Source organism: Bos indicus, chromosome 22 (assembly GCF_029378745.1).
Source record: "Bos indicus isolate NIAB-ARS_2022 breed Sahiwal x Tharparkar chromosome 22, NIAB-ARS_B.indTharparkar_mat_pri_1.0, whole genome shotgun sequence".
NCBI lineage: Eukaryota > Metazoa > Chordata > Mammalia > Artiodactyla > Bovidae > Bos > Bos indicus.
In genome coordinates, this window is record NC_091781.1 from 51,008,306 (window position 1) to 51,033,184 (window position 24,879).

Below are 24,879 nucleotides of genomic sequence, written 5' to 3' on the forward strand. Positions count from 1 at the left end.
TTTTTCTCATGTATGTATTTTTTCCTGTTTAGTGTAAAATTTAGTGTATGACTCTTTGGAATTAAAAAAAGGTAATCATGGGGCTTCCCGGGTGATCCAGTGGTTAAGACTCCATGCCTCTACTGCAGGTGAGGCCAGGAAAAAAAAAAAAAACAGGCATGTTTATCTTATATTATTTCTTTGGCATTTGAGATTTTATTTAAGTGAATTTAAGATTAAAATATAGATGGCTTGACTTTTTTAGTCCAAGCCCTGATATCTGCCAGGGAATTTGTTAACAACCGTTTTAAGATGTGATACCCACAAGATAATGTGTGTGAAGACAGTGACTAAAGATGTCAAGATTTGGATGAAGATTTTTTTGGTAAACCAGTGGCTGGAGAATTATTGTTCAGTTTGCAATGTTATTATTTTTTTTTCTGCAATGTTATTATTAAACCTCTGTGTTTTTTTTGACATCCATTATTTTTAAACAAAAGTAAAATGATGATTAGAGGAGAATTTGCTTCATGCTGTGAATGCTTGATGATTCTCTTCAGAAAGATTATTAAAGCTTTTTGTTTGGTGACTCTGTGATCATTAACAGGGCAACTGCTCTGTCTTACTGTTACCAAACCAAGAGTCCAATGTTCAACTAATGAGTTGGTTTCTCAACTCACAGAGAAGCCATGTCTGATTGGTGATGCTCCTGGTTTTTGGTTTTTTTCCTGTTGATAGTGATCCATAGATAATTCTCAGAGTATGGTTCAATTTAATGCATACCATATTTTTAAGTGTTGTGTAGGTCTAGCAGATGATTGGTATCTGAAATGCCAAGTGAGAGGGATTTAACACCCTAAAATGAGTGGTCTTGTATGGCTTTTTTCATGCTTGCTTTATTTCTGTAAGTTGGCAGGGAGTTTTCACAGTTTGTTTTTGTTGAATAATAAAGAACATGTCTGGCCTTTGTCCCAGATTCCTGGCACAGAACTTCTAAAACTCTTAGAATTTCCCAAGTAATGGAAATATAAAGTAATGCTCAAAATTCTCCAAGCCAGGCTTCAGCAATATGTGAACCATGAACTTCCTGATGTTTAAGCTGGTTTTAGAAAAGGCAGAGGAACCCAGAGATCAAATTGCCAACATCCGCTGGATCATGGAAAAAGCAAGAGAGTTTCAGAAAAACATCTATTTCTGCTTTATTGACTATGCCAAAGCCTTTGACTGTGTGGATCACAATAAACTGTGGACAATTCTGAAAGAGATGGGAATACCAGACCACCTGATCTGCCTCTTGAGAAATCTGTATGCAGGTCAGGAAGCAACAGTTAGAACTGGACATGGAACAACAGACTGGTTCCAAATAGGGAAAGGAGTACGTCAAGGCTGTATATTGTCACCCTGTTTATTTAACTTATATGCAGAGTACATCATGAGAAACACTGGACTGGAAGAAGCACAAGCTGGAATCAAGATTGCCGGGAGAAATATCAATAACCTCAGATATGCAGATGACACTACCCTTATGGCAGAAAGTGAAGAACTCAAAAGCCTCTTGATGAAAATGAAAGTGGAGAGTGAAAAAGTTGGCTTAAAGCTCAACATTCAGGAAACGAAGATCATGGCATCCGGTCCCATCACTTCATGGGAAATAGATGGGGAAACAGTGGAAACAGTGTCAGACTTTATTTTTCTGGGCTCTAAAATCACTGTAGATGGTGAGTGCAGCCATGAAATTAAAAGATGCTTACTCCTTGGAAGGAAAGTTATGACCAACCTAGATAGCATATTCAAAAGCAGAGACATTACTTTGCTAACAAAGGTCCATCTAGTCAAGGCTATGGTTTTTCCCGTGGTCATGTATGGATGTGAGAGTTGGACTGTGAAGAAGGCTGAGCACCGAAGAATTGATGCTTTTGAACTGTGGTGTTGGAGAAGACTCTTGAGAGTCCTTTGGCCTGCAAGGAGATCCAACCAGTCCATTCTGAAGGAGATCAGCCCTGGGATTTCTTTGGAGGGAATGATGCTAAAGCTGAAACTCCAGTACTTTGGCCACCTCATGCGAACAGTTGACTCATTGGAAAAGACTCTGATGCTGGGAGGGATTGGGGGCAGGAGGAGAAGGGGATGACAGAGGATGGGATGGCTGGATGGCATCACTGACTCGATGGACGTGAGTCTGAGTGAACTCTGGGAGTTGGTGATGGACAGGGAGGCCTGGTGTGCTGCGATTCATGGGGTCGCAAAGTCGGACACGACTGAGCAACTGATCTGATCTGATCTGAAGCCCCCTTGGATCAGACTTGAATTTATGTTAATGAGATGATTCAAGATGGGGCCTGGTCACCAGAAAAATCAACCATGTAATTAGAATGTTGGAGCTTTGAGCCAGTCTGACCTCTGGGGAAAGTTGAGGGACTGGAGATTGAATTTAATGTTGTAGCCCATGATTCAGTCAATCACATTTATGGAATGAAACCCCAACAAAGCTCTGAACATCAAAACTTGGCGGAACTTCCTGGTTGATGATATGCTGGGAAGGTGAAGCACCCTGATTCTGTGAGAAGAGACAGGGAAACTGTGCTCTGTGTGTATCTTCATTTAGCCAATACTGATTTGTATCCTTTATAATAAAACTGTAATAATAGGTATGTGCTTGCTTGTGTGTGTTCAGTCATCTAACTCTTTGTGACCCTGTGGACTGTAGCCCGCCAGGCTCCTCTGTCCATGGAATTTTCCAGGCAAGAATACTGGAGTGGGTTGCCATTTCCTTCTCCAGGGGATCATCCCAACCCAGGGATAGAACCCGCATCTCCTGTGTCTCCTGCATTCTCAGGTGGATTCTTTTTTTTTTTTTTTTTTTAATGAAATGGTCAAAGAGACCGAAAAGTCTGACCGAGAAAGGAGAGTTCGGTCCACATGCTTTGCCCATTTCTGGTCGGTTCCCGAAGGAGACATTGGGTGCCTCTTGGCATTGGCAGGTCGGTATAAACCTCCGACAGGTTTCTGCCATAAGCCGTATGAGATCACCGTGGAACCGCAGAGCAGGGCTCCTTACTTGCTTCTCGCAGGGCCTGTCATTCATTCACACAAGCACACGGTAGAGTTAGTAAAGCACGGCAGAAAATGTGTTTGCTAAGAGAACAAAGAACTAAAGCTCCAAGCATCCTTATCTTGTCCTGAAGGATCCCGGACAAGCCCCCAAGATGAAAGGTGGTTGTTGAATCACACGAAGACACCGGGATTCTTGACCCCGGGAGGAGAAGAATTCAATCCGGGGCCAGAGACGAGGCTTGATCGCTCAGAGCTTTTGTGTAATAAAGTTTTATTAAAGTATAAAGGAGATAGAGAAAGCTTCTGACATAGGCATCAGAAGGAGGTAGAAAGAGTACCCTCAGGTGGATTCTTTACCCACTGAACTATCAGGGAAACCCCCAGGAATAGGTATGTGTGAGTGCGTGCTCAGTCGTATCTGATTCTTTGCAACCCCATGGACTGTGGCCTGCCAGGCTCCCCTGTCCATGGACTTTTTCAGGCAAGAATACCAGAGTGGGTTGCCATCTCCTAAAGTCCTGTGAGTTGTTTTAGCAAGTCAAACCTGAGAGTTGTGGGAACCTGTGAATTTGTAGCCAGTTGGTTAGACATGTTGGTGGCCCAGGACCACCAAAGTGCAACTAGCAACTGGAGTAAAGGCAGTCTTGTTGGGGACCATGTCCCTGAGGTGTGGACTCTGGTGCTACCCTGAGGGTTAGCATCAGAATTGTATTGAAGTTTACCAGTTGGTGTCAGAGTAGTTTTTTTATATTCCTGTTATAATTCAACTTAAATTAGTGGCCAGATGTGAGTTGATGAGGTGATATACCCAGGAAGGGGGGCGTGGCTTTTAGTCCTTTCTGGCTTATTAGGGCCTCATTCATTCAGTCCATCTACATTTAGTGTCTGTGTATGACAAGGTCTGTGCCAGATAAAAGGTGGTAGGAACGTCCCCATACTTATTCCTTAGGAGTTTTTAATGTAATGTAGTAGACACATGGAATTTTTGCATTCTGTGGTAGAGAAGGAATCTTACCTCTTGGAATGGCATTTTCATTCTTTGGCAGGACATTGGGGCTGGGTTAGAGATGGGTTTTCTAGGCAGTGGGTACTTTAGGACCAGAGAGATGTTCAGTGGATGGGAACGGGGGGTTGTGGGTGCCAATGGTTGTTTCAAAATAAATGACTCTGTTTACTGGCTGGATGTGTGTATTAGGGCAGTGTTTTTGGAGAGAGGTTAAATGGACCACTGTATCAGAATTTCTCTGTCCCCTGGTTCCCCCATCCCCTCCCAGGAATGCTGGTTTTTTCTTTTCTACCTTTTTTTTTTAATGATGGAAAATGTCGATGGACAATAGTAAAATGAATAGTGTAATAACCCCCATCGTCTATCTATCCCCAACTCTGTTAACTCTTGGGCGGTGACTTGATTTATAATGTTTGCTAATTTCTCTTGGGGAGTCTTTACCCATGTATTTACTATACCAGTATCAAGCTACCACAGAATTTCACTGAACAAGAAGTTAGGTAAAGATTTTCAGAATCAGTTCTCCTGACCCCAGCTCGTGACTCAGACCACCTTCCTCTTTGATTACTTTTTTTAAATATCAAAAATAATTTTATCCATAAGTATTTAGGTTTATGTCCCTCAGGACTAGTTCTAAATATATATCCACAAAACTTTCATCATATCTAAAATAAACAAAATGCCTTAATATCAAATATTCAATCTCTGTTCACACTTCTCCACACATCTTCAGATAAGGTCAAGAATTACATTTGACTGCCTTATCTCTTAAGTCTCTTTTAGTCTGTAGGATCTTTCTTGATCTCTTTCTTGTTTCCTTTGAAGATTATTTGTAGAATAAAGTTTATTTTGTAGAGTTTGGCTGATTGCATCCCCATGATGTTTGCATCAAAGTTCCCCATCCCCTGTTTTTCCTCTCATTTCATAATTGGCACTAGAGCAGTAGTTTTCAAATGAGGTTCCAGGATCAGTAACATCAGCATCATCTGGGAAACTTATTAGAAGTACAGATTCTTAGCTTCACTCCAGGCCTGTTGAATCAGAAACTCTGAAGAAGAGGCCTTCAGTCTTCTCAATAATTCTGATGTATCCTAAAGTTTGAGGACCATTGCTACGTCAGCTTGATCAGATTCAGGTTTGTCCCCCGCCCATCTCACTGTCTTACCCTCACCAACTATGGTAGGTGTCAGGGAGATGCAGTGGAATGAGGAAGGGACAGACAGGAAAGGTGAGCCGCCAGCCTCCCAGGGAGTGAGGAGCACGGCCTGCTGCGTCTGGTGTCTGAGTTCTACCCAGGAGGAAATCCTATATCCAGTGGATACCTCCACAGTGCTTTATCAGACAAAGGGCCTTGATCATGAAGGACATTTACTTCTGAATTTGCTGACCTCAAATGCTTAGAAACATCTATTTTGTATCTTACAAAGTCTCACTATGCAGAGAGTTATCATCTTCATGTTACTTAGTTTCTACAGGTGGTCAGCATGAATACTTTTTAGACTTCTCTCATTGCTGTAGAAAAATACAAGTGTTCCAACTTTGCCTGCTTCCTTTCCAGTTGACTTCCTTTAGTTTAGTTCATTAAATGTATTATAATTTCACCCCACAAAATCAAGATGAGCTCAATCACAAAAGTGGCAAAGTGGTAGAAACAGTAATAAAGTAGTTAATACTTTTAAAAAAGCTCATTCCATGTAAATTTTTTTTTCTATCAAATGAAAAAGAAGTGAAGCTGGTCACTGGGGATGAGAGTCTTCAAGAAAAAAGATTAAATGGAGCATGTCTGTAAAAAGGTCGAGCACATGTGCTCTGGCCCGGCTCCGATTTGGGTCAGCATGCCTAGCCTCAGCACTTCCTTCATTGTCCATCTCAGGGGCATCCAGGCCAGAGAGTGGGTGTCCTGTGCCTTCACTGCAGGCTTTCATTTCTTCACCACGTAGGCTTGGGAATCAACTCAATTAGATTAGAATGTTCATGGAGGAGTGTTTGTTGACCTTATATAGAAATTCTGCTTAATAGGGTATTTGAACAAATTGAACAGGATAGATTGAGAGTACTAAGGTGCCTTTCTGCTTTCACATAATCATCAACTGCCCAATTTCATATAATAAAGAACTTTTTATCTAATTAAACCTTCTTTAGGGTTCCTCCTCCAAAGCTGTTTCCCTAAACATTTGTCTTCCAGAAGAGGATTTGGTGATGCGGGGAGAGAAGGAAATAGAAGCAGAGGTACATCACCATTATACTAAAAATGGCATGGGGGATCAAATTTGATTCTGTTGGGCTACAGTTTTATAAGCCAGGTCTTAAACATTTCCTGCATCTCAGATTTTGCTCCGAGGTTCTAAGTAGCATGCACACTAATTCTGGCCTTGAAGGAATGGAAAGACATGGTAGCAGAGTGGAAGCTAATGCAACAGTTGAACAATGAATTATATTTTCTTGTCGGATGGTGGTTTTTGTCACATCTCCTCCTACTGGATATGTGATACATTTTTCAAAGCAAATGAAGATGTTCAGGATAAGCCATTATTTAATCAGTGAGAATGAATATGCCCCTGCAGATGTTTTCACAAATGTTTAGTTAAACATTTTAACTTTAGTGTTTCTAAAGAAAAATAAATGATCATAGTAACTTCTGCCTATTATCAGTAATTGTAACAGATAATCCTTTGAAGAACAAAGATTCAAGGCCAGCAAGAAAGCAGTTATTGTGAAGTCCAGACTGGCTTACTGATCATGGACATGAGAACTGTTTTTCAGCATCAAGTCACAGAGGAGAGGAGAGAGGATTTTTTTTTTTTTTTTTAAGATGATAGTGAATAAAATCGTTAGCTTTTCAGAAATAAGGATTTTTAGCAGTAATAAATAAAACTGTTTACATCAGTCATTAGAAATGCAAATTAAAACCATGATGACATACTACTTTATACCCACTGTTGTAACAATAAAAAAATATTAACAAGTGTTGACCAGGATGTGGAAGAACTGGAACCCTCTCATCCTGCTAGTAGGAGTGGAAAATGGAAAAGTCTGGCAGTTGCTCAAAAACTTAAGTATGGAGTTACCATACAGCCCACCAATTTCATTCCTAGATGTATACCCAAGAGAAATGAAAATGTATAAAATGTGTATACATGAAGGTTCATAGTAATGTTATTCTTAATAGCCAAAAAGTGGAAAAAGCCCAGGTGTTCACCAGCTGATGAATGGATAGATGAATGTGGTATATCCATACAATGAAACTGTCTGACAACAAAAAGAAATGAAGTACTAAAAGGTGCTATGAGAGGCCACATATTGTATTCTACTTATACAAAATGTCCAGAAAAGGCAAATCTATAGAGACAGTAAATTACTGGTTGCCTGCGGCCAAGGGGATTGGGGGGAATGGGGAGGGAGTGCTGATGGATATAGGGTTTCTTTTTGAGGTGTTGAAAAATATCTAAAATTGATTATAGTAATGGAGACACAATTCTTTGAATATACTAACAACCGTTGTATAGTATAAATGGTTAACTATGTGATATGTGAATTATATCTCAAGGCTATCACATTAAGAAAAATAAAGCTTTTTTTTTTTTTCTTCCCATCTTACCTCTAGCTATTGCAATCCCAGGCCCCCCCTGAGAGATTAAGCTATGGCCAAGTACAGTTATGGTTACTTCTGTTTTTCTTTATATTGACTCAGTGTACTGAGTCAATATAAAGAAAGTATTAAGTATAAAGTATTTGTACTTAAAGTGAACTTAAGTGGGAAAAAAAAAGTTTTTAAAAGAACTGTTAATGCTGATCTTAGAAAAATACTCAGTTTTGGACCAGGTTCATCAGTAAATTTTGATTAGTTGGTAAGTACTAATATTTGATAAACTGTATTAGTCTCATGTCAAGATTCCAAATGCAGATTTCTACCGGGGGCTTTAAACATCATTTGAGAAGACATTTTAGACATTTCAAGAAAGAAGGTGCATTCACACCGTTACACTGATGTGAGTGTTACCTGGTTACCCTGCTGGCATCCCCGGGCTGATTTTGGATGTTGTCCTTCCATGGCTGAGAGCGTGGGCTATGAAGCTGAGTGCCTGCACTCAGTCTGGTCCCACCTTTGTTAGTAGAATGAGTTATTTAACTTTTCTTGCCTTAGATTCTTTATCTAAGTGTAATGTAAGTTTATGTACTTAATGAGTTCATAAGTTTGATAGTACCTCATAAAGTTTGTATCAGAGTTAAGTGACTTAATAACCACGAAGTGTTCAGGGCAGATCTTGGCACATAACTTTTTTTTTCCTTGACCAAGACGTATGTGGGATCTTAGTTCCCTGACCAGGGATCAAATTGGGAGTGCAGAGTCTTAACCACTGGACCTCCAGGGAAGTCCCATCCTGGCACGTAAATGTTATATGTTTTTATTTATTTCATCTCCATAATTTCCAGCATTATTTGTTATTTGGATCAGCAGAATTTCCTTTTGGCTTCTGTATTGACTAAGATTAGGTTTTTCGGATATATATCTGAAGAAAACAGAAACATTAATTTGGAAAGATACATACGCCTCTGTGTTCACAGCAGCATTCTTTACATTAGCCAAGATACAGAAGCAACCTAAGTGTCCATCAGCCAATGAATGTAGATAAAGATGTGGTGCAGGGACTTCTCTGGTGGTTGAGTTGTTAAGACTGCAATCTCTTGTGTAGGGGACACAGGTTCCATTTTTGGTTGGGGAACTAAGATCCCACATGAATCATGGACTAAAAAAAAACAGATGTGATGTATACATACACACACACACACCCAGTGGAATATTAGCCATAAAAATGAGTGAAATCTTGTCATTTGCAGTAGCATGGATGGACCTGGAAGGTATTATGCTCAGTGAAATAAGTCAGACTGAGAGGGAAATATGATATGTTTTAACTTATATGTGAAATCTAAAAAATAAAGCAAATGAATAAATATAACAAAACAGAAACAGACTCACAGATACAGAAAATTAGTGGTTACCAGTGGGGAGAGGGCTGAGGAAAGAAGGGCAAGATAGGGGAAGGGAATTAAGAGGTACAGACTACTAGGTATAAAGTAAATAGGACATGAGGATGTAATGTGTGGCACAAGGAATATAGCCAATGTTTTGCAGCAACTTTAAATGGATATAGTCTGTACATTTTATTGAATCATTTTGGTCTTATACAGTTGAAAGTGAAAGTCGCTCAGTCGTGTCTGATTCTTTGCTAGTCCGTAGAATTCTCCAGGCCAGAATACTGGAGTGGGTAGCCTTTCCCTTCTCCAGAATATCTTCCCAACCCAGGATCAAACCCAGGTCTCCCTCATTGCAGGTGGATTCTTTACCACCTAAGCCACAAGGGAAGTCCATTATACAGCTGAAACTAATGTAATATTGTAAAGCAACTATATATACTTCAGTTTGAAAAAGATTAGGTTTGTCTGTAAGTGGCAAAAAATTGGCAGCTTGAAGTTCAGGACCAGTAGAACAGGGGGCTTCATGAGGTTAGGGATCCATGTCCTGCTACTTTGCAAGCCTTTTCCTTTTCTTTTCCAGAACTGCAAGACAAAGGGTAATTAAAACACATAGAATTCGTAGTGTAAGTGAGTTAAGGTAAAATAAATCTCAGGAGACATAGTCAAAAGAGTTGATGCAGTTGCCCCTGGGGAGCAGGAATTGCAGGTAGGGAGAGATGGATTAGAAGAGGGCTCTGTTTTATTGGTGTTGTTTTCTTCGTTGCAGCCTTATAGTACTAATTAGCTTTTAAATTTATGACATGTTAAAGTTTGATGACAAGATTTTTAGAAAATTAGGGTTATTTCATGTAATGATTGTCAAACTTTTTTTTACTTAACAGTATATCTATCTTGAAGGTCTCCCTGGCACTTCATGTAGGTCTGTGGCATCCTAAATTTTAATGTGTGCATAGAAGTTCATACTCTAGCTATACCAGTATATCTTTAACTTCTTTTTCTAGACAACTTTTATTTTCACTTTTTCTATTACCTAAAATACTATAGTGATTATAGTATTACATATAGTATTTTATATACATATATAAAACATATTCCTAAAAGTGGAATTATTGCTAGGTCAAAGGCAGTTCACAGTAAAAATTTTGACAGAAACTGCCAGATTTTCTTCCAAAATTTTGAGATCCCTTTGATGACTGTGTGGGGAATAGATTGATGTAGAGCAAAATGGGCTGTGGGAAGACAGGTTTGGAGGCTGTTGCAATCATCCTGGCAAGAAATGATGCCCTTCAGACTAGGGTGGATATGGAGAAAGGTAGACTGATTCAAGAAACAAAGTGGGTGGGAGAACAGATGGAATTATTAATGAAGCAGATGTGAGTAATGAAAGAAAGGAAGGAGTCAGGATGATTCAGGTGGACCCGTGACATCAATTAGAGTTGTCATGTGAGATGAAACTTGCTTGCCATGACCAGACTAGATGAATTCATAAATGCTTTGCCACTCTGACATTTTATAACTTGGGGATCCATGGCAGCACCCTTATTTATAGATTGACTGAAGCACATATTGAATACTTTTTCTTTTATAATTGTAGGTGTATAACTTCAGTTGATGTTGTTATGGAGCAAACATTGAGTTTATCACTAAACATTATAAATTTTAATCTTCTGTAAATCGTTAGACTCCTTTTATTTTCCTTCTGTCTGCAGCGACACATCTGACCAGTGCACTACCTCCTTCCACCAGCTGCAGTCAAGAGTGATCTTTATAAAATCCAGTCTGTGATGACTCCCTTTGCTCCAGTTTCTTCATATTGAACAGAAATGCTGTGTCCAAGCTGATCCACTCACAGGGATCATTTCCAAGTGGTTCTCTCCAACTCCACCTTGTCTGGGGGTGGCTGAGCCCCCATCCTCTTTCCGTTGGTCTCACAGGTGTTCAAGACTGCGGGGAAGTAGAGAGCCCTCAGGTGGGGAATCAGTGGAGCAAAGGGATGGCTATTCTCTACTAGAAGACTTTCCTGCCACTCCCTAGTATTGGAATAGGGAATCCTTTCTTCTTCTCTTAACTGGTACTTCTTCTCTCATTAAGCCTTGGTCACTCTGCTCCATATATTCCCTTCTGGTTTTGCAGTCATATCCAAGGGAATCTTTATCAGGTTAAATCTTTGTTCCTGCTCTTCTCCCCCAGCTGAACAAAAAAGACATAGAAATACTTCTGAACATGGCTCTGCCACAGGTTGGCTTCCAAAATGACCCTTGCTCACCTCTTCTCCCACATCTCTGTTCCTTTCCCACACTGCTCATGCCATATCATATGTCTTTCATTTCCCCAAATCCTCAGTTCATTCAGCTTCCATCCCAGCCATGCCTAGACCTGACTACAGACCCAGACCCTCCTGGGCTTCCTCTAGGCACTCTTCGTATGTGCTCACAGAGCACTCTGTACTTGCCTTTGTTGTAGTATCAGTAGATTTCACGTCATTATGATGATAATTATTGGTCATTTTTAGATAGCTTCTCAAATCTTTGTTGGCCTCCCTTGTGCTCAGCTGGTAAAGAATCCGCCTGCAATGCAGGAGACCTGGGTTCGATCCCTGGGTTGGGAAGATCCCCTGGAGAAGGGAAAGGCTACCCACTCCAGCATTCTGGCCTGGAGAATTCCATGGACTGTATAGTCCGTGGGATTGAAAAGAGTCGGACATGATTGAGCAACTTTCACTTTCAAGATCTTTGTGGGCAGGGGCCATATCTGAATCACTTTTATTCATATTTCCCCACTAGATCGCACAGTGCCTGTCATAGAAGGGCTCAGTAATTATTTGTTGAATGAATGAATATGTATTTGGCACCAACCAATATTGAATGATTTTTATTTAGCTCAAGGATAGAGGAAATAATCAATACAGAAGAATAATATAGAGGAAAATTGTGATTTTGGAAGAGGCTACTTTAATAATAGTTGGAAGCCAGATTGCAAAAGCCTCAAAAAAAAAAAAAAAGTGATCAGCTCACGAAACAGCTCATTTGAGAAGTTTGATGTTGGAGGGAAGTATTTACGTGTATGATATAGCTAGAGGCCCAGCAGGGTCTGCTAGGAGTTCTCTCTGGGTAGATTGTGGGAAGATGGATATCAGATGTTGGACAGACTAGAGAAATAGCTCAATGGGATGGACTTCATTATCGTCATATAGTCACAGGTACTGGCAGAAACTACCATACCAGGGCAAACATACTGTTGGAGTTTTTGCTCTAAACTTCAGTGACCATGTACCTTGTTCAACCAGCACAAGATTCTAGGAAGAAAAAGTGAAGAAAGGATAGCAGCATTCTTTCCCTCTTCTGACCCTCAGACAAGGCAGAATTAATTTGTGTGTGAACTCATGGAAGATACTTTATCTTTTCTCTTTTCCTTCTCTTTTCTTTTTTTTCTTAATTGTGAACCAAGAGTGAGTCCTATAGTTTACTGATTGGGTCTCAGAACCCTAACTGGGTTGTGCTCAGTTGCTTCAGTCATGTCCGACTCTTTGCGACCCCACTGACCGTAGCCTGCCAGGCTCCTCTGTCCATGGGATTTTCCTGGCAAGAACACTGGAGTGGGTTGCCATTGCCTTCTCCAGGGGATCTTCATAACTGAGGGATCATACCTGAAGTCTCCTGTGTCTCCTGCATGGCAGATGGATTCTTTACCGCTGAGCCATTACCCAGCACTTTTTCTTGGGCTTCTCTTGCTTCACTGAGTGGTCCTCCCCTGACACCCTACTTCTCCCTCATCTGTTTCCAGGCACCCTGGGATATTTATCCAATCCAAAAACCTTGCCTTTGGGGCTTTCCTCAAGCTTTGCCCAGAGATGCACTTTCACCCCCTGGCCTATGAGGGCCCAGCATAATGTCACCCTTTGGTGGCAGCCCTTCCTGGCAGTCTCCATGTTGTGATTAACTGTGCTAAAGGGCCTGCTCTGACAGCTGCTCTGTATTCCACTTTTGAGATTTGCTGTGCTGTGCTATGTTATACTAGGCTGAGATCCCCCAGACACAAGGCCCTTGTAAATGTCCTGCTTCTGTTCTCTGCCTCTGTACACAGCTGGTGCTGCTAACGTCCTACCAGCCTGGTTTTGAGTGTGCCTATTTGCCTTCCCAGGAGTCACAGAATCTTTCATCCGACTCTTTGGGACCCCACGGACTGTAGCCTGCCAGGGTCCTCTCTCCATGGGATTCTCCAGGCAAGAATACTGGAGTGGGTTGCCATGCCCTTCTCCAGAGGATCTTCCCAACCCAGGGATTGAACCCAGGTCTCCTGCATTACACGTAGATTCTTTACCATCTGAGCTACCTAATCGTGCTTGGGTTTTGTTCTCCAGGCTTTTGTGCCATTTCCTGCCATGGGAAAATTCTATTATCTTGTCTATCATATTTTAATTTAAGAGAGACTTTGGGACATGTTTTCACATTCTCCAGATGTTCTTAATATTTACCACATAAAATATTCTACATGCTCAAAGAACCATGTTTTAATTTTCAGAGTATGTCTGTGTTTAGGAGTTCATTTAATCAGTAATAATGATTTTTAGTTTCCATTGAGACTGCATTTGTTAATATTTTTGAGGCACATGTTTTCAGATCAGATAACCTAATAAATTAAGTTTTCCTACTCCCTGTCAGTATTTGTTTATGATAGAAAAGGAGAGCATTTTAGGCTTTGTTTTCTGCTGAAAGATTTCTCAGATTTACACTGGTTGAATTCTTGGATTCACATAAAGTCTGATCTGCTGTGTTTGAGCTCTCTAAGCAGTGGTGAAATTAGAATGGGTGGTCTCTGACCGCTGTGGTTATTGACTGCATCCTCTGTGTGCCTTGGCGTTATCTTCTTCCAACTGCAGCTGTTTCCTCTGACCCTATAAAAGTTTTTAAGATGTGTACTAATTTAAAATGAAATAACACATAGATTTATCAGGCAGCATGTCTGTGCCCATTTTGTTTACCTTTTCATCCACACAGTGATCCATTCGAGCTAAATGCCTTAAGTCTCTTGTTTTTAATTACATTTTACACTGCAAGTCAACTTTTTTTTTTTTTTTTAACACTTTTGAACTCTTTCAGTTAGTGGGAATGCTTTAGGAATTTTAAAAAATAATTTTGTCTTTTTTTGCATGATAGATGGAAATAGTGATTTTAAGTTCACATTTAAAAATTTTGATTCCTTCTTTATGTCTTTGTTTTAAACATACAGTTCTTATTTTATGATAAGTCTATAATTTTTCTGTCTAGCCCTTTGAGGTATCCCCTGATAGCACCCATGCTAAATTGTATCACTATGTGCTTTATAATTTCAGATTGTATACTAATATTTGGTGGCGTTTAAATTATGGAAACCCCATGAGGCCTGGATTGAGGGCTTATGCTGGTATATATTCATCTGTTTACCTGAGTGATGAGATGTGTATTTTCAAATGATCAAAGTCAGCTCTCCCGCATCTCTCTCAAGCTTCATAAAATCAGGGATCTTTATTTTGTTCACTAATGTTTTCTAAATTGTCTACTACACTGCATGGCATGTACTAGGTACTCTGCTTATATTTTTAATCCACTCTTTTATTGAGGAAGTAGTGAAATTATTGTAGGTACTTTAAGGAACCACTGGGATTTTCTTTTGATTATTTGCCTATTTGTTCCAGTAACATACCTTTGACCCTGTGCTATGCAAAATGATAATTCTAATCCTAGTAAGGTGAGCATTTCCCTCCTTCCTGGGTCTGTATTTGTTTCAGAAACTTTGCATTAGAGTTTGGCTCTCAGAGCCATCTTCAATTTCTTTTTCAGTAACCCTCAAATTTCTGTTTTTTGGAGATTAATAAGGCATATTCTGTATGTTTGTTAAAATAAAATTAGATTAATCTTCAACTATAGAAAAACCCACCTTGTTCAAATAATATAGTTCAGTAGTAAGAATTCAGATAACCATCAAACACAAGGAACGATGCAGGTGAGAAGCAGGAAAAATTAACAAAAAGAAAAAAATATTTTTAACTGAAAACATGTGATACATTTTTCTAATTAATACACTGACCATGGGTGGAGAAAACGCATCCATTTCGAAGGAGAGTATAACTTAATGGTTCATTTTTTTTATTTTAGTGTAATACTCATTAAATTATTTTAAAAGGAAATGTAAATACTATTAGTTAGCAGGTCTTGTAATTATTTTTAAAAGAAGAAAATTTAAATGTTTGATATCGTGACATTACCAGTAAATTTAGTAGACTTCTTATCTGATGTGATACAAATTAGATAGAACTTGAATGTGAGTAGAAATAAAATTGCCACTCATGTTAAAGTTATAAAGAGTTTGTTTTCAAAGACATATATATATTCTTTATGTTGTCTTTATGTGATCATGTTGAACCACTGTCTGTGGTTGATGATGAAAGAATATGAATTGATCCACCACTTGGTATTGAGTTTCCTGGTTCTCCTATGAAAGATCTTTACAAAAAGGGGAAATAAAGATGGGTCATGTGACATAATGATGACTAGACGTTATTTTTTTGTTTTGCAGTTCCAATTCCTGGCAGATTTGATCGGCGAGTGTCAGGTATGTATTCTTTTTCATAACATACTACTAAAATGCTATTTTAAGATGGGATTATCTTAAATAAAAATAAGTTCATCTTTTTAATAAAAAGGTAAGTTGATAGCATTATAGAACATTATCAGAATTACCTGTGATGCCTTTGTTCTATTTCATTTTGTTTTAAATATATATGTGCTTATTTTTAGATTACTATAGTAAGTTTGTCTCATTTATGTCACTGATATTTTTCCATGTTCATAATTATGGCTTCTAAAAACAACTTTTCATATTACTATTTCTGGCATTCTAGATTATGCTTGCCGTTAATTTTTTTTTAAGGTTTATTTATTTGTTTTGGCTGTGGTGGGCCTTCGTTGCTGCACATGGGCTTTGTCTAGTTCAGGCGAGGGGCTGCTCTGTGTTGTGGTGCATGGGCCTCTCACTGTGGTGGCTTCTCTTGTGAGGCGCAGGCCCTAGGGCGCCAGGCCTTCAGTAGTGGCAGTTGGCATGCTCTGGAGCTTGGGCTCAGTAGTTGTGGAGCATAGGCTTGGCACGTGCGAGCTTCCCAGAGCAGGGGTTGAATCCCTGTCTCCTGCACTGGCGGGCAGACCCTTAACCACTGAACCACCAGGGAAGTCAGCCATTAACTTCTTGCTCACGTTGTTGAGGCCCTTAAATTACTTCCTCAGTTGTAGCGCTGGGAGTAGCAGTCTCTGGTCAGAGACTGAGCATTGCCTTGGCTTCTTCTTTGTACTACTTTCAAGAGACAGTAGAAAATAGGCTACAGGGAGAAAGATGCCCTGCCAAGACCTGTTCTTCACCTCCATCTCACTAATATAGACGGTGCTGACTCCTTTCATTTATTTTTTAAATATTTTTTTATATTCTTGACTTACAAATGTACTCCTTTAATTTAGAAGTAAAATAGTGCCTCGGATTGTTTTATCTGGCATTCCTTTGATTATTAACAAAAAATGAATATTTTCCAAATACAGGAAGTCTATTTTTATTTTTTTATATGCAACCAGTTTAATAATACATTTCCCATTTAACTGTTGTGGTCTAGATAATTTAATTTTGCTCTTTTTTATTGACTCAAAAATTTTGATCTGTGACTGGTACCTTGAATACTTCCTGACACACAGCAAGTACTCAGTAAATATGTATTGACTATATACATCTGGGGTCGCAAAGAGTCGGACATGACTGACTGATCTGATATACATCTCTCTTTATTTCATGATTGTTCTTAAGCAGAGAAGGGCCCCATTTTTTCATAGAGCTGATAAATATGTTTTCTGAAAGTTTTTCTTATAATTAAAATGCTAAGCTTCTGGATATATCTAGTTTATTTGGTCGTACAGCTGGGATGTTAATGTGTTTCAAAATTGCCTATGCGGACTTCCTGTTGCTAGAGGCCGGGGGGGGGGGTGGGGGGGGGGGGGGGGGGGGGTGGGGGTGGGGGGGGGTGGGGGGCTGGCTGGTCCGTGTGCGGTTGCGTGGGGCGGCCTGGGGCGGCCCCGGAGCGGCTGACCCTCTGCCTGCAGGGAACGGAGTCGCGAGGCGGCCGCCATGGCGGGGTCGGAGAGCCAGCTCAAGAAAATGGTGTCCAAGTACAAATACAGAGACCTAACTGTACGTGAAACTGTTAACGTTATTAGTTTATACAAAGATCTCAAACCTGTATTGGACTCATATGTTTTTAATGATGGCAGTTCCAGGGAACTAATGAACCTTACTGGAACAATTCCTGTGCCTTATAGAGGTAATACATACAATATTCCAATCTGCCTGTGGCTGCTGGACACATATCCGTATAATCCCCCTATCTGTTTCGTTAAGCCTACTAGCTCAATGACTATTAAAACAGGAAAGCATGTGGATGCTAATGGGAAGATATATCTTCCTTATCTACATGAATGGAAGCACCCACAGTCAGACTTGTTGGGGCTTATTCAAGTCATGATTGTGGTGTTTGGAGATGAACCTCCGGTCTTCTCTCGTCCTACTGTTTCAGCATCCTATCCACCATACCAGGCAACAGGGCCACCAAATACTTCCTACATGCCAGGCATGCCAAGTGGGATTTCTGCATACCCATCCGGGTACCCTCCCAATCCCAGTGGTTACACAGGCTGTCCTTACCCACCTGGTGGTCAGTATCCTGCCACAACAAGTTCCCAGTACCCTTCCCAGCCTCCTGTGACCACTGTTGGTCCCAGTAGAGATGGCACAATCAGTGAGGACACTATCCGAGCCTCTCTCATCTCAGCGGTCAGCGACAAACTGAGATGGCGGGTGAAGGAGGAGATGGATCGTGCCCAGGCAGAACTCAACGCCTTGAAACGAACAGAGGAAGACCTGAAAAAAGGTCACCAGAAACTCGAGGAGATGGTTAACCGTTTAGATCAAGAAGTAGCTGAGGTTGATAAAAACATAGAACTTTTGAGAAAGAAGGATGAAGAACTCAGTTCTGCTCTGGAGAAAATGGAAAATCAGTCTGAAAACAATGATATTGATGAAGTTATCATTCCCACAGCCCCACTATACAAACAGATCCTAAATCTGTATGCAGAGGAAAATGCTATTGAAGACACTATTTTTTACCTGGGAGAAGCCTTGAGGCGGGGAGTCATAGACTTAGATGTCTTCCTAAAGGATGTACGTCTTCTGTCCCGTAAACAGTTCCAGCTGAGGGCACTAACGCAGAAAGCAAGAAAGACTGCCGGTCTCAGTGACCTCTACTGACTTCTCTGATACCAGATGGAGACTGAACTCTTCTAAAGTATTCTTTTCTTCTCTTCCTTTCTCTTATATCAGTAGGTGCCCAAAATAAGTTATTGCAGTTTATCATTCAAGTGTAAAATATTTTGAATCAATAATATATTTTCTGTTTTCTTTTGGTAAAGACTGGCTTTTATTAATGCACTTTCTATCCTCTGTAAACTCTTTTTGTGCTGAATGTTGGGACTGACTATGCTAAATAAAATTTGTTGCATAAAAAAAAAAATTGCTATGCGAGCTATATGTGTCCCATCATTCTTTCATATCCCATTGTTTGGGAAAGTTTCTTGGTTTTAAGTTGTCATGTGACCTAATATCTAGTAAGGGTCCAAATCCCTTTTCTACTTTTTAGTCCTTTTCTTTGAGAGAATCTGCTCATTTATGTTTTCAGAAAGTTTTTGGTAAGACTGTACACCAAAGTCTGTTGAAAGGAGATGGAAGAATGTGTTGCTTCCTATAAAAAGTCATTTACGGAGATAGGAATTCCCTTGTGGTCCAGTGGTTAGGACTGAGCTTTCACTGCAGGAGGCAGGGGTTTGATCCCTGGTTGGGGGGTGAAAAGGGACTAAGATCCTTTATGCCTCAAGGTGCAGCTAAAAAAGAAAAAAAAGTCATTTATGGAGAGGAAATAGAGTAGGAATTAAGGCTAGTATGAGACTTATGAGCTGCCATCTCCCATTTCTGTTCTTCCCTGTACCTCGTTTTACCCAGAGTTTCGTAATAATAGCTGTTGACATCTGTGGGACAGGCCTGGGAAGTGGAGAGTGCAGTGACACCTCCTCCAGAGGTCACAGAGGGTCACAGATGAATTGCTGCGTAGGCTCTTTGTCAGTGTGGTTCAGTCCTTGAACTCTGCAGAACGCAGACAAGTGCTTGGTATTATCCCTCACCCTTAGCTCTTACAGTCTTACTGAAAAGTTAAAACTTGTTAATATCACTCAAATGTTAAATGAAAATAAAGAATTATTAACAGAACCAAAAATGATTATGCAGCAGAGAAAATAGCTTGTTAGCAAGAGCTAATGGTTTTTTGAGTGCCGGCTGTGTACTCAATACATATATATTTTTTTTAATTTATTTTTTATTTTATTTTATTTTTTTTTCTTTAATAGAAAATTATTTAATTAGTATACATGTGTTCCCCATCCTGAACCCTCCTCCCTTCAATACATATTTTTAAGGTCTTCCTAAATGCCTGCCTTGTGTTGTTGAATATAATCCTTACACTAACTCTGTGAATTACATGCTCTGATTACCCCATTATTCAGGTGGGGAAACTGGGGCAAAGCAGAGGTTACATAACTTGAAGCAGTCAAGGTGATAAAATGCCCAAAGACAGCTTAACGCCTAAGTAGTAACCTTCCCATCCCTAAGTACCCATTCTTGTACCCTCTAGAACTCTTGCTCAGTCTTCAGCTAAATCCCGTAAATTTCTTAGCCCACACTCTGAGTTCGGTCTTCATCTTCGTAATCTAGCTAAAGTGTGGCTTGCCCTCAAGGTCACTTCTCTTTCCCTTTCCTTGTAACACTGATGGCAGATGTGAGTGTCTCTGTTGTTCCTCGTTGCTTCTAGACCTTTCTCTCTGTCCTCCCTAAAGCCCTCAGCCTCAAACCTCACATTATATTCTCCCAGCCACTGCCCCTCCTTGTTGTCGTCCTCTAATAACTCCCAGGTTCCTTCTCGTTTCCACATAAATAATCCTTTCAGCGTCTGGTCCTTCCATTCCTTGACCTCTTCTCCTCCAGGGTTGTGGTCTTCCACCTACTTCAGCCACTCACTGCTGTGGTTGTACTGTGGTAGGACCAGCATCACTACTGTCCATGTTCTCAATCAGTGGTCCAGGCCTCCCGGCACTGCCCGCTGTCTTCTCACAGCTCCTTTGCTGGCCTCCCCCAGCTCTCACAGCTCATTGATCCTGTCTCCTTTTCATTCTTTCTCAATTCCTCTTTATTAACCTTAAATTTCTTGATCAGTGATTATAATCACTTCCCTCGGTTCTCTTTTCCTTTTATATTTGTTTGGCTAAGCCACACTCTGGTTAAACCCATTCCCCACATATTCTGTGTCTGCGCCACATCTGTATTTGATAGAGGGAAAACACACAGCCCTGCTGACTGATCTTGCCTTCAGTTCATGATCATTAACGTCTGGTACGCTCTTGATGACCACAAGCATATTGTTTCTATACTTCTTTCACTCTCTTGTTCTCCTAGATGAGTCTTTCATACCTTCTTTCTCCCCAAACCTACAACACCTCCTCCCGCTCCTATTCCTAGCAGATAATCTTCTCAATTTAACTAAAGAAACAGAAATAATAGAAGAGAATTTCCATAGACTCCCACATCTGTCCTTCCCCACCTGCCTGTGAGTCCAGTTTTCCACCTGTACACTAGATCTCAACCCTTCATCCTTCCAGCAGTTACCTCTTCTTTATCCTGCATAATCTTCATCCTTCAGCTGGTTTTTCTCAGCAGCATATCATTGGCGCTCCCTTCTTAAAATAAAACTTTTACAAATCACTCTTCCTCTCCAGCTGCCACTCTTTCTCTCTGCCTATCTTTATAGCAAAACCTCTTGAAAGAGTGGTCCATACATGCTTCCCGTTTCTCTTCTGTTCTCTCTTGAGCCTGTTCTAGTCAGACTTTTGTTCCCATATCTCACCAAAGCTACCTTTGTGGACTGCTCACTCACATTCTTCAGACCCTCATGTGAAGGATACCTTCTCAGGCCTTAAGTATGGTCTAAAATCCTCACCCCTCCCCAGCACACAAACACAGCCTATCTCCCTACTTTATTTTCTCCTTAGTGCCCTTCCTCTTTAATTTACTTATCCCATTTACCATCTAGTTCACTATGCAAGGGTATAAACACCAGTCAAGCAGGGAATTTCATCTGTTTTGTTCACTGGTGTATAGTTAACATTTGGAACAGTGTCAGTAAATATGGCCAGATCAGGAAGGATCAGGAATCAGGAAGAGAAATTATTGTAGGCAGAAAAAAAATCAAGAAGTGCTTCTTGGAGGAAGGCAGAAATTGCACTGGAAGTTGAAAAATATGGTTACTGTTGGGCTAGTACCAGGAAGGATGCATTCTAGGTAGAAGAATGTCTTAAAACTTGAAGGAGGATAAACGGGACCCAGCTGCTCTGGCCATAGGAGAGGAGATAAAATTGGAGGAACTTCCCTGGTGGTCCAGTGGTTGAGACTCTGCTTCCGCTGCAGAGAGCATGGGTTCAATCCCTGGTCAGGGAAGATCTGCATGTGCCATGCTACTGCTACTGCTACTAAGTCACTTTAGTCGTGTCCGACTCTGTGCGATCCCATGGACAGCCGCCCACCAGGCTCCCCTGTCCCTGGGATTCTCCAGGCAAGAACACTGGAATGGGTTGCCATTATCCTTCTCCAATGCAGGAAAGTGAAAAGTGAAAGTGAAGTCGCTCAGTCGTGTCCGACTCTTAGTGACCCCATGGACTACAGCCTACCAGGCTCCTCAGTCCATGGGATTTTCCAGGCAAGAGTACTGGAGTGGGATGCCATTGCCTTCTCCGGCATGTGCCATGAGGTACAGCCAAAGGAAAAAAAACTTTTAATAAAATAAATTGGAAAGAGAGTTAGGGAATGGGCTCCTGATATGATCCAAGGATCTCAGCTAAACTATTTGTGTGAATACATGTGTTTTGTCAGACACTGCAGAAGAGAATTCAACGACTCAGGATGTCTGACTGAATAATAACCTGGAAGGTAAAGCAGCAGAGGAGAGCTCGCAGTTCTTGAGTGTCTCCTGTGAGCCAGGCCTTGTATTTAAATGTCTCCTCCTATTATTAACCCTTTAACAAGGTTCTAGTATTGTTACACCCTCATACTGTTGAAGAGACCAAGGACTGGGGACGTAGAGAAATAGTGAGTGTGGAATAATGGATCCACTCTCAGACTGTAGTGTGTGTAGCTTCTGAGATGAGGCCTTCCCCTCTTTGATGCCTCCTCTCTCCTGCAAAGTACTGGAATTGAAAACCTGCAGCTTCCAAGTCCTACATTCTAGCAGAACAGCCCCTCTGCATCAAGTGATGAATACATAAACTGAAGACAGTCCATAAATTCTTTAAAGGCAGATTTCTTGAATTCATCCTAGATTAGCATTGACTGTCCTTGAGTTTGAAACGTTAGTTTGATTCTGTTAATTTAAAAACTTAAAGGAACTCTTTTCCTCCCTGGCTGCTTGAAGATCAGCCACCATCATGAATGACACAGTAACTATCCGGACTAGGAAGTTCATGACCAACCGACTGCTTCAGCGGAAACAAATGGTCATCGATGTTCTTCACCCTGGAAAGGCAACAGTACCTAAAACAGAAATTCAGGAAAAACTGGCCAAAATGTACAAGACCACACCAGATGTCATCTTTGTATTTGGATTCAGAACGCATTTTGGTGGTGGCAAGACAACTGGCTTTGGCATGATTTATGATTCCTTGGATTACGCGAAGAAGAATGAGCCCAAACACAGGCTTGCGAGACATGGCCCATATGAGAAGAAAAAGACCTCACGAAAACAGTGGAAGGAACGCAAGAACAGAATGAAGAAAGTCAGGGGGACTGCAAAGGCCAACGTCAGTGCTGGCAAAAATAAGGAGTAAAGATTCTGCAGTGACTGTATCTGTGGTGATTGTGCAGATTTTTCATGAAAGAGAATAAGACCTTTTACATGTCAAAAAAATAAATAAAATAAAAACTTAAAACCAAAAACCTTTCATTTTATAGATTTAGTTCAGTTCAGTTCAGTCGCTCAGTTGTGTCCAACTCTTTGCAACCCCATGAATCGCAGCACGCCAGGCCTCCCTGTCCATCACCAACTCCCGGAGTTCACTCAGACTCACGTCCATCGAGTCAGTGATGCCATCCAGCCATCCCATCCTCTGTCATCCCCTTCTCCTCCTGCCCCCAGTCCCTCCCAGCATCAGAGTCTTTTCCAATGAGTCAACTCTTCACATGAGGTGGCCAAAGTACTGGAGTTTCAGCTGTAGCATCATTCCTTCCAAAGAAATCCCAGGGCTGATCTCCTTCAGAATGGACTGGTTGGATCTCCTTGCAGGCCAAGGGACTCTCAAGAGTCTTCTCCAACACCACAGTGCAGAAGCATCAACTCTTCAGTGCTCAGCTTTCTTCACAGTCCAACTCTCACATCCATACATGACCACAGGAAAAACCATAGCCTTGATTAGACAGACCTTTGTTGGCAAAGTGATGTCTCCGCTATTACTGCTATTTAAAAAGGCACCCAGTCTGTAGTGTTTTATTATGGCAACCCTAACTCTCTAATATACCAGGCTGTATCAACTCTTCACGGGAACCAGCAGGACATCATAGGGCCTGAAGCCAATGACCAGGCCTGGTAGAAATGAAGGGGTTTTCTCTCACAAATACATTTTAGTGATTCACATTTCTGGATGAGGAAAGCAGCAGTTAAAATCTAGAGGAGGAAGTTATGCTGGATAATCTAGTGTTACTTTGTACAGTTCCCTATTACTAACTAGTGACATCTGCTGGACAGTGGTGGCAAAGTTAATACCCTCAAGTGAGAGGCTGTGCTGCTCTTTTAGCCTTTGTCTTTAGTAGGTCTTGAGCATCTCATGACATTCAGTGTAGTCCTTGAGGCTGCAGAGGGGATCACACTGACCCTTGGACTCCCCAAGTAACTTTTACACTGAGATAAGCTTCCTGATATTTAGAGCCATAAGGGACAGCAATTACAGAGACCTAAAAATAGATTTTTATATAGAAAATGAGAAAAGTAATTTAGGATCAGGACCAGGAAGAAGTAGAGAGGTTGAGGTAAACAGAGGAAGAAGAAAAAGGAGCTAAGTCTGATGTTCAAAAAAGCGAAAACATCCAAACCAGTTTTAAAAAAATAAAGATACACTGTTTTTCCACTAATGTCTGTGTGCTCAGTCATGTCCAACTCTGTGTGACCCCATAGACTGCAGCCCACCAACTTCTCTGTCCATGGGATTTCCCCGGCAAGAATACTGGAGTGGGTTGCTACTTCCTTCTCCATTTTTCACAAATAGGAAACATATTAATAATTTTAATGAAAATAATTGCTTTTGTTTAAATCATAGTGCTGTGTCTTAAGACTTCAAGATGTAACATTTGTTGCCTCAGTTACATTAATGTCTAAAAGTACAAAAATGAGCTAAGTGCTACAGTACTTTCCTCCAAAATCAGAAGAAGAGCAAGCCTGAAAATAAGCGAGCTCAAGACTAAGTGTCATTATCGGTAAAATCCTGTCAGTCTCATCATTAAAAGACTTGTTATTTTCAACTTTTTAAATGAAAAATTTCCATACATATGCAGAAGTAGAAAAAGTTAGTATAATAATCCCCGTGTACCCACCTATCTCCAAAATGAGGGGTTTTAAAATGCATTTTTCAAAGAAGACATTTTGAAATCCTGGACCCAGGAGTAACAGGGTAGACTGAATAAAGGTCAAGTATGAGAATATTTCTGAGGCA

General features: G+C 40.7%; 1 protein-coding gene and 2 pseudogenes across 1 annotated transcript in view; all 3 read left to right on the plus strand.

The window, feature by feature from the left end:
* The window catches only part of PRKAR2A (protein kinase cAMP-dependent type II regulatory subunit alpha), a 73,704-nt gene that overhangs the window by 11,556 nt on the left and 37,269 nt on the right, over positions 1-24,879 (plus strand). Inside the window, exon 2 of the mRNA XM_019984395.2 lies at positions 15,572-15,607. Within this exon, the coding sequence (XP_019839954.1) occupies positions 15,572-15,607 (36 nt within the window). The remainder of the gene's footprint in view (positions 1-15,571; positions 15,608-24,879) is intronic.
* LOC109576065 (tumor susceptibility gene 101 protein pseudogene) lies at positions 17,059-18,596 on the plus strand (annotated as a pseudogene).
* Positions 22,548-23,113, plus strand: LOC109576066 (small ribosomal subunit protein eS24 pseudogene; annotated as a pseudogene).